This window comes from Bombus terrestris, chromosome 9 (assembly GCF_910591885.1).
Source record: "Bombus terrestris chromosome 9, iyBomTerr1.2, whole genome shotgun sequence".
Classification (NCBI taxonomy): domain Eukaryota; kingdom Metazoa; phylum Arthropoda; class Insecta; order Hymenoptera; family Apidae; genus Bombus; species Bombus terrestris.
This window is the reverse complement of record NC_063277.1, coordinates 2,515,646-2,530,109: the sequence shown is the minus strand read 5'-3', so window position 1 is coordinate 2,530,109 and position 14,464 is coordinate 2,515,646. Positions and strand designations below refer to the sequence as shown.

Below are 14,464 nucleotides of genomic sequence, written 5' to 3'. Positions count from 1 at the left end.
AAACATTATTCTTGGAAACGTTGATCGTATATTTTTCATCACTGTCAATACAAATACATTTCAATCTCTTAAATGTAATATATAATACTTATATATTTAAAAAATTAAGTTTAGGAAAAAAGTGATGTATTACAAAATGCACGCTAGAAATAAATAGAAGGCTAATGGAATCGGTAGAAGTTTTCTTTCACAGTTATCACCAACGAAACATCAGTTTTGTTTCTTTGCCTCTGCGTTCAATGTAGTTTTCGAATTAGTCTCATTGGTCTGTATTTTGCTGTTTATGGCATGGCGGTTCGTTAATAGCAGAAACTGAACCAAGGATTTAATATAGGTTTTTAAATTATCAGCGTTAATAGTGCCTAAGTGAAGTACTATATTCGAATACATGCGACGAGCAGCTTTATTAGATAAACGTCCAACCGTTTGTAAGGTATGAAGAAGCTTATCTTCTTCGTTCGTGTTTATCTCTGAAATGAAAACAGAATTATATTAACTGATATTACAATCAAAATTATTCTAATGTAGTCGACTACATAATTTATAATCAAACTGCGGATTTTTTACATTTATGACATTTATAACACATATTTAGTAGGTAGGTAAAACAATTTTCCACGTAGATTCCATATAAACATAAATTTGCATAAATATTCGTAGTCTATTAATTTATTATTTAATTTATTATAGTTCACTATACTGTATGTAAATACATAATTAACTACTGTTGCATTAATTAAAGAAATGTGAACGTAACCCCGATCTATGATTTATGATTAATCTGAAATATTTAAATCCTCTTGTTTTTATTAATTTATATTGATACTGTATTATTACCATTTATAGGTTATGTATTATTGATATTATAAATTAAAGATTGTTTATTAAATAAAATATTTCACCTTTTGACTGCTCGTCCCCCGTCGCAGGAAAATATTTATCAATTAATTTATTAACAGCGTCAGCTGTGCTGTCTAAACCTCGAACAGCTGCGCTACCATACTGCGTTTCTAAAATCTGATTCGCCTTACTCCAACTTATGTCTCTGAAACTCAAGGCTTGCGAGATTATTAATTCGTTGACAAGCGAAATGCTCATTACAGCTGGTTGAACAGTTTGTCGTGCTAACGTGTAAGCATTTTCTAGAATCTAAAACACAAAAAATGTACATAGTTAAAAAATATAATATTTTTTAATAACTAACAATAACTTTACTAACAATAACTTTATATGTAACGTTTTAATACCTTTTTGTCATAGAATATTTATATCATTTTACAGCGAAAATTTGTTGATACAAATTATTAATGAATGATAAAATACAATAATCCATGATTAAATATAATTATATCTTGAATAGCAAGATTAAAGGAAAGATCGCAGGAATCGTGTTTGAAGATATGATACAAATTTCTGATACATGTATTTAAGTTTAAAAATTCATGCAGTTATGACTTTTTAGATTTCGATGAAATTTTTATCTCGTTTGCCGGAAAAGGGGATAGATATCTGACCTGCTCAGGTTTCTCTTTAACCATCGGAACTTTTTCTTCGATTTTATCGAGACCACGGCACAACGTGTGGTCAACAAAGTGTATAGGATTCTCGAGTTTCTTGGCGATAGGAACAGCAATAGGTACCGCTTGCTTCGTTGCATTACTTAAAGAAGTTTCCGCAGTGGTTAGTGCCCAGTGCACTAGCTGATGACAATCTTTCACACGCAAATACGTCGCTGTTGATTTAGATATCGCACTTTCGACTACTGGAAGTTCCATTACTCGATGAAACACTTCGATGTGCGGTAACTGCATGACTTCGGTAGCCATTCTTTCACTATTTTGAAAAACTTGAGGCGATTTCAAACTCTGCAACAATTCAGATTTTTCGGTTTTACGATTTTTCGTTTTTACGATTTTTTTATTTTCGAAATTACATTTATAAAACGTTCCGTTTTGGTCCCTATTATATTATTTATTCTTTAATGTTAGAATCTAATATTAAATAAAATATTTCTTTTTCTATTTTACTTATTAATTGCCAATATTCTGATAACTGAATAATTCTATTTTTATTAGAAACAATTCTTTATAAAGACATTTGTATTACAGATATACTAATTTTATTGTATTACGTCTACGTTTTCATTCTCTGAAAAAGTAATTGTCAACTGTAACAATTTTAATCTTTGTGTTAAACTAAGCTTTAGAATAATATTGTGATAAGGACAGGAAATCCCTGTCTGATGATAATGCAGGTTCAATGCACTAGTACATGTATATATATGTATTCGCTATATATAGCGCTAAATATAACACTTTCTCAACTTTCGCTAGAATTCGCAATTACGTTTAGTAACGACTGAAGTTGAAAGTCAGTACGTAACACTTCAGAACAAGACAACTTTCTTATTTATTTATTATACTACTGCTAACTACTGCTAATACTATAGCTGTAATTGAAGTACTGTAATGTGTATCTATTTTCACATGTTAAATTATTAATTTCACCGGAGTGTAGTAAATGATACTTGTAATTATATTAACTAAATTATAATATTTTCCAAAACATAATCATGTATGAACATACTCATAAATCATTAATAAAACATATATTCAACTCATTTAATTTAGTTTCTATTAGTATTTTCTATTTCACTAAAAATATTTGCTAATTTCAAATGTTTATAAAGCAATTAGCTTGTGCATGTAGTAGGTATCTAATATCTAAATATGAAATAAAAATCGAACATAAGAAATTTCTGAAATTAAAAAATATTTTGAAAATTTTAAAAACTTAGAACTTTTCAAAATTTTCTAAAATAAAATGTTGCTATGATACTTACAAGCTTTTGTTGTTACTTCCTTGTTTCTATAGAAGGCTTAGAGGGATTGGTCGCGAGTGCAACGTAAATAGAAATGTACTTGGTTGTACGCAGTCTTTACTCTTATAACTGGCTTACCGCCTGCGCGCTAAAGTTCGTTCATACGAGCCAATGAAAATCGACGAGAACATCTACAAGCGGTGATCAAACACATGCTACGAGGCTTCAAAGTCCGCTAAGACGACAATGCTTTCACGTTATCATTATTACTGGAACAACCGCTTAAAAATGGATGAAAATTCGTGATTAGCCACGAACATTGCAGCAACTATTAAGGACTTTATACCGACTTCTTTCATAACAACGCTACGTGGAGATTTTCATGTTTCTAACGCGAACAATTTAGTTGAACGATGATTTAAAGATTGCCGGTTACATACATTACATATATATATATATAATATATTTCTAAATATATATATATATATATATATATGTATATATTATATATACATTTATTTATATTTATATATATAAATATAATTATTTATATTACATAAATATAATATACATTATATATAACATATATATAATATAATAGTACATATATATATAATTATTTATATTTATATATATAAAAATATATATATATATTTAGAAAAGAATCATAGATTATCAAGGATTATTCATCATACTATGCCAGATATGTTGCTTAACTATGAGATAAACATTAGTCTTCTCTGAATGAAAATCGTGTTTCACTGAAACAATTTGAAAATCGTAATAGTTGCAACTTTGTAAGAATATAAGATTACAAATAATTTGTTAAAAAAAATTAAATTTTAAGCTTTCACTTCTTGCATTGTGATTAAACAAAAGTTTATTCTATTCTATTTTAATTCTACAATTTTGAATAAAGTATACAGGAAACTGTATCTTTCCATTAAATTGTATCAAAAAGAAAAAAATTCACTGTTATAAAGCTTCTACGAGGTACAATTCATTACTAATCTAATTTTAAAATATAAACAACAGAGAAAACATGGTATATGTATGTACATTAAAGACTAGCAATACTAATTAAATAATTTATTTTATAAATATAATTTTGTTCTTTATTATTATTTAAATATATTTTTATACGTTTTTATGAATAACCCAAAAAATACAATATAAACACTTTTAATGAACTTTTAACGGGAACAATTTTATTTTAAGTTACTTGTGCATGAAATTTATGTTTTTATCTTTCAATGAAAAACGGCATAAGAAAATAAACAGAAGTCGATGTTTAAATAAATTAGTTATTGTTGAATTTCTTTCTTCGTTCATTATACGCCGCATATACATGTTTGTATGTTGTGTGTTACCGGTAATATAAAATACTGGCATTTCATATAATGCCTACAAAATCTATAGAGTGCGTGTCGTTTTTAGGCTGAGCATGAAATGTCTGCGTTGTATTAATATATTTTATACTTTCTCTAGGCACTGATTGCCACTCTCCGTAAGATGGTCGGGTAAAATACCATCTAACAGAAACCTACTTTATCTTTGGTTCATAGTATATATAGATTTAGAGATAGACAAAATTTGCTATAGTAGCACCGATAATATTTTGAGAATACCATTTATTACATTCTATAAATTTCTTAAGAATTATATAAAATGCCTGTATTTTACACATTACCTATAAAATATATAATATATATATATATATAATGTTAATTTTTTTAACGAAATACTATTTTTTTGTAAAGCCCTATTATATTAAATAATTTTTGTAAATTAATCTATAATTTAAATATAAATTTTTGAATTGTTATATAATTGTTTTTATCAAATTAACTTTACTTGAAAATTATTCCATAAAAAGTTAGCAAACTTTCAAAAGAATAAAATAAAATGAGTTGTAAGTAATAGCATTTATATGTAAAAAAAAAATAACAAATAGTAGCATATTGTTTTGTTTTAAATAATGTTAAAATTTTTTGCAAAATCAATTCTTTATCAACAATATATATAAGTAAATATTTTACTATTAATAAATATTTACCATTTCTTTGAAATTTTATTTCTTTTCTTTTTAGACAAAATAATGTAACAACTAAAGTACCAGATTATCATTTTTTGGGAAAGATAGTGATTTTATTAAAGTCTGATTGTAGGAGTTAGCTTTATAAAGTTTTTTGCTTTCCAACTTATCGTTAGTAAAATCTTACTATAGCTATATCATATATTATTTTTGTTGAAATTTTTATATCTTTTATGAAAAAATTTATAAATTTATATATTATCTTATTGGCTATTGCCACAGGAGATATAAAGATAAACTACATTCGGTATGAAACATACATATTTAGTTACAAAAGAAAGATTCACTTGTTCATTTAAAAATTGTTGCATCCTGCACTATACCAATCATTTTTACGTTATTCTTATGTACATATAAAACTCTTACATATAAACAAGAATATAGACTCTAGACATTTTTTGATACTTCTTATTTTATAAACAGAAAAAGTATCTGTAATAATTTACTCTTCTTCGTAGTGAGATTAAAGTAAAATAAAGTAAAATCAATATTTTCTTAAATCATGTTCATTTCAATTAAATTAAAAAGTCAAACAAAATTTTAAAAAGTCATATTGTCATGTGAATAGCTTCATTGGAATGATACGTAAATTATAGATTTAGTATCTAAACTTCATTAAAATAATAATACTGATGCAAACAAACTTTACTTTTAGCTTCTGTATCATTTTACCAAGATAATGTAATAAATTATTCAGGTTTGAAATATTTCATTCAATGCGAAATATATCAAACTTAATATTGCAGAAAGAAATATCGCAAATTTGTGCCGAAATGACGGAAACGATCAATATAATAATTAAAACGAACTGAGCGCGATTCGATCTAACGATAAATTATTCTCCATATGAAATACTTCGTGTCTAACTAAATTTTGTCATCAACTGCTACCTTTACTCCATGGTTGTTCCGAGGCAGATGCAAAAATTAAGTAAAAACAATTGGTCGCCATATTTATTCCTGCTGCTAACCAGAATACTGTATGCCAACGAGCCAGTGTTTCCTACAACATAAAATGTAAAAAAATTATAGAACCATTTTTATAGAACGAAGTTTATTATCGCTAATAGTTATATTGTTGTAGTTATACTGACGTGTCCTTGGACTATATTTCCAATAAAATATGGGGCTAAAAATCCGCAACCATTTGCCGCAGCATTTGTAAGTCCATAAAGAGTTCCCGCATATCGTGGTGCTAGAGCAATATGATTCATTTGATTCCCTGCATAAATTGCACCTTGTAGAGATCCTAATCCAGCGAGCATCATCATAACCATCATACGATCACATCCAGCCCAGATAGCGCCAATGAAACTGAGACTGGGTCCTAATGAAGCCACTGTATTCCATAACTTGAACGATGCTAAAGGAGATATAAGCTGACGGGCAAGGAGGGCGTCTGCGAAACTTGAAATACCGAGTCCGACTAACCAAGAACTTAAATAAGGCAGTGCTGAAAGGAATGCGTCCTGTTGTACATCAAAATGCAAAATTTTATCCATATACGTTGGTAATTCTGTTAAAAGCGTATAAAATGACCATGACTGTCCACACTGAGTGATAGCTATAGCCCACATGGGCAATGATGTAAATACTGATAACCAAGGAACTCCTGAATCATTATCCTGTTTTTAATATACATTAAATTAAATTTTATTCAGTTTGTTAGGAATGTAAGCTTAATTTTAAAAAATTGAAAAGAACCTCATCCTTCTTTTCCACACTAGCTTCAATGTATGCTCTTTCAAGAGGATCAATCTTTTTATGTTGTGCAGGTGTATCAAATACAAAAATTGTCCAAAATGCATACCACACAATACCAAGCCCTCCAAATAAATAAAATGCAAGGGGCCATCCACCCCAAAGTTCTAATGAACAGAGCCACCCACTTACTGGTAATGATATTACAGTTCCAAAATTTGCACCTGTATGAGAATGAATATAACAAATCAAATTTATCACACATTGAAAAAAGAATAATTACCTGCATATACTATAGCAGCAAATTTGCTTCTTTCTAAAGGGGGTACCCAATGCGCTAACATGCTATGCATTGCAGGGAATGTAACACCCTATTTATAAAATAGACAGAAAATTCTTTAAATTTTAAATTAATGTTCTTTTAAAAATTAATTTATTGAAGCAAGACATACCTCTGTAAATCCTTCTGCTACTCGTACAGCTAAGAATGGTATCAATCCTATATATGCTGCAAAAGGAGTAATTACAGTCAGTACAGCAGTTAAAAATACTCCCAATCCATATATTAGCTTTCCACCAAATTTCTCTGCCATTCTTCCACCTGGGACATTTGTAGCAACATAACCGATGAAAAAAGCTCCCAATATAACACCTTGTGTTTTCTCGTCCCAATCAAATTCTCCTGCACTCTTTGGAAATGTATATTACTTTTATTTTTATTGATAAAATTTAAAATCATGTATGTGAAGAAAAGCATAATTAATTGTTTTAATATTAATTAATTAAAAATAAATATTCTATTCAAAATATGCAGAAACATAATGTTAAAATGTTTTTATGAAACATTTAAAGATGATAGGTATATAGTAAGATAAAGGAAAAAGATGTAGGCGTTAAAAACATATCAATGTGTTAAGTCATACTAAAAATGATAAGTTTGCATGACTAATGTGATAATGAAGTAAAAACAATGTTGACATTTAATCTGCATCAATATTACGCATGCAGAATGCAATAGATCACTAACTTTAGTTCTATAGTTCTTACAAAATATAAAATATATCCATATATATCATATGCAGAAATTCTAAAATTGATATGAATAACATTTACTAAATTATATAATACATTATAAGCAACATTGACTTAAACAATATAACATTATTAAATAACTTACTGGTATGAATGTTCCATTAATTGGTTTTTCCTTAGGACAAACATCTGTGGTATTACTATCATCATTATGTGGTACTGCTGTTTGATTAACCATTGAAACAATAGCCACAGATAAATTTACTCTCATGGCATACACTAGTGCAAATCCTAAAAATCCTAAAAAGCCTAATGTATGCCTTGCTTTTATGCATGATTTTGTATCAGGGGGTATATCTGGTACAGTAACTAAAAGTACAATTTTGTTATTAAGTTTATTTCGATAAAGAGAATATAGAAACATTTATTTTAAAAAAATATAATGTTTATAAAATAGATTATTTTAATGATTTTTACAATTATTAATTAAATTTTTGATGTAAGATTTTCTATAATTAATAATTCATTATTTTATACAGTTATAAATATCTTTTTTTTCAAAATAATAATTGGCATACGTTATTATATCAAGATATAGATATATATTTGAAGTTCAGAATTAATCAGCTAACAAATTAATAACTGCATCAAGCTCTTTAAAACATCCATAATCCTTTCCTATCCTTATTGAAATATTAAAATTCAACTCAATTTCCAACAAAAATAAATAATATGTAATATCTTATTTTAAGTTAACCTGATGTATCTTCTGACAATTTTTTATACAATTTCTGATTCTTTCTTTTTCTTGACATCTGTTAGTATTTACTTCCATTCAATATATTCATTTACTTCTTACTGCAAAATTTTCATTCATATAGAATAATTTAAAAATAAATAAAAATCCGAGGAGCATAATTATAACGCGTTTTTAAAATAAGAAAGTAATTATTTAAAAAAGCTTGAAAATATAGTTTCGATCGATGCAGTTCACGTAAAATAATATATTCAGAAAACTTGACAGCTGACAATATTGTGGAGAGCTTATGTATCGTTCTGCCAATCCTTTGTTTCCAAACAATGCCTTCCTTTAACTTAGATTTTCGAAGGTTTTTAATGCTCCCAAAAAATGGTTGCAAACAAAATCACAATCATATTTGCTTAAATATTTAAGCAAATAGTTATTCGATTAATATGATAGGAAAATATTGGAAATAAACCTTTTTCCAAAAAATCATTGACGCACAAAGGCTGGTCGTCTCTTGAGACACTAGGATCCAATACTTCCATGTTGTATGATTTTTTCGCGAATACTCAACACTTTCACGAAGAATTCGTCGTTTCAAGCATCGAAAATATTTTTCGATTGTATATAATTACGATTGTTTCATTCGTCGCGTTAATGTAGTAACAAAATAATATGTAATTTAATAAAGAAATTTTGTAATGAGTCTTAGCAGCGATACGATGTGTGTTAAGTAATGGTAAACTGTCGTCTGCTGTCATCGTCGCTTATCGCTGGCACGAATTGCTGCGCGCTCACATATATATATATGTATATATATATTATGCATATGTACTGAAACTCGATTGTGTGTGCAACGTAGGAGAGAACGCTCGTGCAGGCGCGTTTTACTTCTTCAAAACTTTCCATAATTGAATATAATTGAAGGATAAATTGAAATTTGTAGAGATTATGTTGTTCACTCTCAAACAACGATGATCGAATAATATTTGATCCATATATATTCTGTGAGCTTTGTTACATTTACGTCATGATTAATTTTATTTTCTGACACAATTACACTATTAAATAAGGATAAGAATATGAGAATTTTTTTATAATTATGTGAATCGTAAGACTATGAAGAAGTAATAAAAGCTGCACTGTTTTTGTAACAGAAACTATACGCATATATAAATTTTTGATAGAGCTTTTAAAGAATTACCAACTTATATGATGTTATTCACAGGAAAAGAAAAAATTACGAATTAAAATTTTTTGTGAATAAAAGGCTTTTATTTTTGGATATATTAATATAAGAAAGAATGTACACATGTACATTTGGATAATTTTATTTCTTAATAGATTTCACAGAACTTATTTGAATATGAAACATATTTTTTATTAATAAAAAAAAGTTGTGTTCTTTTTCTTAGATCAACATATAATTAAAAAGAATTTATGTTCAAATATTTAAAGTTTTGATACAATATAAAATATTGTGTAAATGTTAAATTTTTTATTATAAAAGATTACTTATTACGTAATCATGAAATAATTATTTATACATAATCCATCGAAATATAATTTTCAATATATCGCTCCAAATTTTTTTAGTAATTTTATAAGCTGAATAAAACTATTATTCTTAAAAGTAGCACTGATTACAATGCAATACGTAAAGTTTTTTCTTATTAATTAGGCTCCTCTATTCTCTCAATTTAATACTTAGCAATTTTTGGTGTTTATTAAAATTTCTTAAACATTAGAAATGTATAAATATTACTAATTATGTGAGTGGTCAATACCCTGCAATCAAGATAATATATACCATAATTTTTCTTACTGGGAACATTTTGTAATCTCTTTTCTAGATATAAGTATATACTACATTCTTTATTGTTTCTAAATCCAGAATATTTCAAATAGTATTGACGAATATATTATTATTTTTCTTATAGAATTTATATGAGGAAATCATTAAACACATAAGTTACAAAACTCCATTGTTTTTAATCATTATGAATATAATTATGAAGAAAATTACTTTTTATATGAACTTCATACTGAAATTTATTTTCATGTCAAAAAAATGCAAATTAAAGAAAATAAATAACATAATACACTGAATCATTTTATATCATTTAAGTACTATTTTGTATTTTATACAAGATATTTAATATAACAAGTAACTATAAACAAAATATAATTTGTAAAATGATATTAATAAAATGTAATATATAAGTACACAGTATAATAATATAGACTCAAGGAGATATGATGCATAAAATGAAACTGTAAACTTTTAATACCTAAAGCACAGCACGTGTAAATTTATAACATTTTAAACATATAAGTAGTTAAAATAAAGCAAATATATTCAATTTGTGGCTTGCCCAGTAATATTTTTACAAAAATGAGTAAATTTAGTTTGTAGTACTAAAAACAAGCTACTTAAAAGCTTTGCACTTATGAAATAATTTTTACATTTTATAATTGTTTCAATTCATAAATCAGAAATTACAGTCTGCCGTACAAAAGTATATTGGCGCTGGTATGTAATAATGGAGCGATTGTAATCTAAACATATACAATCCATTCAGATATGTCTTGGCTTATAATTTATAATGTCTAAGTTTTGATGCAAGAAAATAATCCGGAATATTAAAGCTACGTCTGCACCGAATGGAAACCTGAAAATAGTATCATTGTGTTGGACTGATTGTCTATCATTCGATACAAATCGCATAAAAAATGTTTGGTCTATTATGAAGTACAAATTGAAAGGAAAGTGTATTTTAAAGTTAAAAATTTTAATGAACCATTAAAAAAATATGGAGATCGCTACCTGTGTCGTATACCGAAAAATTAGTAAAAAGTATATCGGTACGTTGTCAAGCTATAATCGGTAATGAAGGAGATTGGATTTATTATTAAGCAAGAGCATACTAGTGCTGTAGATGTATTTTCAATCAAAACAAAGTAATTTTTGTTTTGTAGGACAGACTGTACTTTGATTAGTTAATACAATAAAGTAAAGCATTTATAATTCAAATACGTAAAAGTGATGTATCATCATATACTGCTTTTTTATTGAGTTATATGGAAAGTAAATTAATTTAATTTATTGAATTTATTTATAGTTGAACTATATATGTACATATATTAATATGAGAATAAATAAAACTGAAAAATACCAAAATTTCAGCAGAAAAGACATATACTTGAATATGTATATATACGTAGGATATATATATACAATTTTTACATCACAATATAGAAGGAATAAAATTTTAGAAATTAAATAAGAACTTTCCATTTAACTCAATACAGAAATCGATTTTAATATTAAAAATTTCGCGTTTCTTCGTTATTAAGTTAAGGCAATTCTAATTATTTAATATAACTGTATTGAAATCCTTATAAATTGCTTCTGAGCTATATGTATAACAATAACATCGATCAGTAACAATTATTCTAACATCTAATTCATGATCGATGTAATACTAATTCAGACATTTGTATGTAAATATATAGATACAGTTTAAAGTTTAAAGGAACGTCATACCACGGTAATGTACGTCAACACTTACTAAATAGTACTTTCTTTGGTAAGTAAAATAAATAATTCATTAAAGTGTTTAAAATAATAATTAGATACACAAAATAGTTAAAATTAATAGCTTTAGATTTGCATACGTTTTCTTAGAAATAGAACATTAATATCTAGTAAGAAGGAAATTATTATAACATTCCGAAAAAATCACAGGAGATATAGTAAATACAGCGCTTAATTATTTCATCTTAGTAAAGATGTATAACTATTCTTAGTTAGATCAAAGCTGTCTACAAAAGATTAAACATTATAATCAGAGGAAATCTAGTACAAACTAATAGATATAAGCACATAACTAATTAGCAAAATACTTTTAAAATTGTGAATGACAATGAAGTCTCAGATCTTGTACTAATATACAAGAATTTTTCTTGTGTAAAATTTGCTATGTAAAATTTAATCTTCGAATTTGATAGTGTATCAAGCAAAATATATATACAGATGATTAAAAAGCTTATTTCTGAAAATGCAATATAATTTAGTGTTTTTTAAAACTAAATTTTGTTTATAAAAACAAAACCCACTAAAAATGCTACCAGAGCATTAAATGTGATATACTGTAATATACATATACACAATTATTCTTTCAATTGAAGGTTAATTGCTCAAATGTTTTTATTACCAGCCCATTGTAGAAGTAACGTGAGAACCAACTGTAAAATCTTTGTATTGAGAAAAAACACAGATCTGAAAAATGTTTCAAATAAGATAATGAACAATTTGAAATAGTTTTATTTTAACTAACCTTGTCTTTTAGTCGTTGGCAAAGCTGTAATGCAATAGTAAGTAGTACTAAAGCATCATTTAACCATGGAACACTACATTCTGCTTGTTGTGTTTCATACTTAACACTACCATGTGCATTTTCTAATTGGTATATTGCTAAAACTAGTTTATAACTTTGAATATAAAAACTAATTGCCAAATTTTCTGGAAGATTAGGATTTAATGACTTCTGCAATACAAAAGATTGATAGTTTACGATGAAATATGATATCAAGCCTAACTGTGTAAGGGATTAATATAAATCAAATATTCCTCAGAAATGTTTACTCACCATATTACGGCTTTTAATGAGATCATCAATAGTTTTTTTTCTAGGAACAATTAAACTTGTACGACTCCGTTGGAGACAACCAAGTATGTTCCCTAATACGTGCATAACTTCATCAGATGTCTTAAATGGATAATGACGATCAACATTATCTATGTGAGCTATAGCTTGTTGTAAATGATTAGCAGCATCTTGTATTTGTTGTAACTTCCAAGGATGTTCAGTTTGTATACTTGTTCTCATATTAATATTTTGTTGACGCTGTACTTTAAAATTAACTTCCTACAAACATGTTTTTTTTAGATAATAATATAGCTGCAAATTAACAAAATAATTGACACTTACTGCATTTGTAATACTGTCACCAGTTAAAACAGCAACACATTTTACTTGGTCATGTGGTGCAGCAAATACAAACCTATCTGTTTTATTATGTTGATCGTTGCCAAATAATGCTAATGGAAATCTTTGTGCACATTCCTGCAATATAACATACATTAACATGATATGTATGCATATAATATAAATAATAATTTCTTTACTTTGTTTTATAATAAATTCCAGAAATATATAATACCATTAAAATATTCCTTAGCTGTGATAGTGAAGAATGTACTTCTTCATGAAGCACCCATTCAAACTCCATTTGCTGAAAAATGTTATAATTAAATTCTAATCGCTTCGTATAACAATGTGGACAATGATTAAAACGTTAATAAGAATTAATACTGCATCATTTTGCATTTGGAGTTCATACATATCCTTTGTTACAAAAGTGTTTACAAATAATCATTAAATACATACTTGAGTAAATTAATATTTTGTTCTACAAGTTTTGATATCTTACAGCTATTATTTATTTAAATATATAACATACTATACTCATGTCCAAGTAACAAATTATTTTTGTATATAAATTTTAGTCCTATATTCAATAAATTGTAATTTGTATTGAATGAATATTTTCATATGATTTAATCAATCATAGTTACTAGAAAATAAATACTGTCACAAATTTTTTAAACAGGATTACTGAATTGTGTATTCCTATATGTAAATAAGAAATAAACGTAACATCACAAAATCATTCACTGAAGGGAACATAACCACAAAGAACTTGTCTCAGTAAAAACAGTAAGAGTAAATTGATTAGTTCGACGATAGATAAGGTACACTATCATCGCGAACCGCGAGACGGCGAGGTCGCCTAAGTGATTAGATAAACTGTAAGTAAAGGCAAATAGCTTACGAGATTGTGAGCCTCCTCCTTCTCGCAGTCAGCCATTTTCTCTACCGGGTGATGCCTACCACTTGTTTCCTAGTTACTTAAGATTCTATATTTGTCTAATCTTTAAGATTCTTTTATAGAATTTCTACTTTCTTCTTGGAATATCTCATTTATTACTCAACCTGCGACAGAAT

At 27.0% G+C, this 14,464-nt stretch overlaps 4 protein-coding genes across 6 annotated transcripts in view; 1 reads left to right on the top strand and 3 right to left on the bottom strand.

Annotated features, from left to right (window-relative positions):
• LOC100648097 (cilia- and flagella-associated protein 45) overlaps nucleotides 1-14,464 on the top strand; it is a 35,751-nt gene that overhangs the window by 6,857 nt on the left and 14,430 nt on the right. The gene's annotated exons all lie outside the window — the stretch shown is intronic.
• LOC105666021 (lipid storage droplets surface-binding protein 2) lies at nucleotides 9-3,204 on the bottom strand. Its single transcript, XM_012311361.3, has 4 exons — nucleotides 2,843-3,204; nucleotides 1,515-1,865; nucleotides 903-1,149; nucleotides 9-470 (listed from the first exon to the last, which is right to left on the bottom strand). Exons 2-4 carry the CDS (start codon nucleotides 1,824-1,826, stop codon nucleotides 211-213), a joined length of 819 nt encoding a protein of 272 aa, XP_012166751.1. The 5' UTR covers nucleotides 1,827-1,865; nucleotides 2,843-3,204; the 3' UTR covers nucleotides 9-210.
• On the bottom strand, nucleotides 3,988-9,177 carry LOC100644892 (sialin). The gene is made up of 7 exons (XM_003397490.4): nucleotides 8,869-9,177; nucleotides 7,794-8,017; nucleotides 7,069-7,305; nucleotides 6,900-6,987; nucleotides 6,620-6,840; nucleotides 6,010-6,540; nucleotides 3,988-5,918 (listed from the first exon to the last, which is right to left on the bottom strand). The coding sequence occupies exons 1-7, from the start codon at nucleotides 8,936-8,938 to the stop codon at nucleotides 5,796-5,798; spliced, it is 1,494 nt and encodes a 497-aa protein (XP_003397538.1). The 5' UTR covers nucleotides 8,939-9,177; the 3' UTR covers nucleotides 3,988-5,795.
• LOC100651489 (protein rogdi) lies at nucleotides 9,993-14,429 on the bottom strand. Of its 2 annotated transcripts, none has more exons than XM_048408589.1 (6): nucleotides 14,292-14,429; nucleotides 13,620-13,691; nucleotides 13,388-13,522; nucleotides 13,046-13,324; nucleotides 12,734-12,943; nucleotides 9,993-12,675 (listed from the first exon to the last, which is right to left on the bottom strand). In XM_048408589.1, exons 1-6 carry the CDS (start codon nucleotides 14,325-14,327, stop codon nucleotides 12,607-12,609), a joined length of 801 nt encoding a protein of 266 aa, XP_048264546.1. In that variant the 5' UTR covers nucleotides 14,328-14,429; the 3' UTR covers nucleotides 9,993-12,606. The 2 variants fall into 2 exon arrangements, with proteins under 2 accessions (XP_048264546.1, XP_048264547.1); XM_048408590.1 differs by lacking the exon at nucleotides 14,292-14,429 and adding an exon at nucleotides 13,920-14,035.

Coding starts and splice junctions, on each gene's coding strand:
- LOC105666021 (XM_012311361.3), bottom strand. CDS start 1,826: ATGGCTACCGAAGTCATGCAGTTACCGCACATCGAAGTGTTTCATCGA. Junction 1,150..1,514: donor TTAAAGAGAAACCTGAGCAG/GTCAGATATCTA, acceptor TTTGTGTTTTAG/ATTCTAGAAAATGCTTACAC. Junction 471..902: donor GGGGGACGAGCAGTCAAAAG/GTGAAATATTTT, acceptor TTTTCATTTCAG/AGATAAACACGAACGAAGAA.
- LOC100644892 (XM_003397490.4), bottom strand. CDS start 8,938: ATGGAAGTATTGGATCCTAGTGTCTCAAGAGACGACCAGCCTTTGTGC. Junction 7,306..7,793: donor TTAATGGAACATTCATACCA/GTAAGTTATTTA, acceptor ACATTTCCAAAG/AGTGCAGGAGAATTTGATTG. Junction 6,841..6,899: donor TGCTGCTATAGTATATGCAG/GTAATTATTCTT, acceptor ATTCTCATACAG/GTGCAAATTTTGGAACTGTA.
- LOC100651489 (XM_048408589.1), bottom strand. CDS start 14,327: ATGGCTGACTGCGAGAAGGAGGAGGCTCACAATCTC. Junction 13,523..13,619: donor AGCTAAGGAATATTTTAATG/GTATTATATATT, acceptor GTTATATTGCAG/GAATGTGCACAAAGATTTCC. Junction 13,325..13,387: donor GTGACAGTATTACAAATGCA/GTAAGTGTCAAT, acceptor ACATGTTTGTAG/GAAGTTAATTTTAAAGTACA.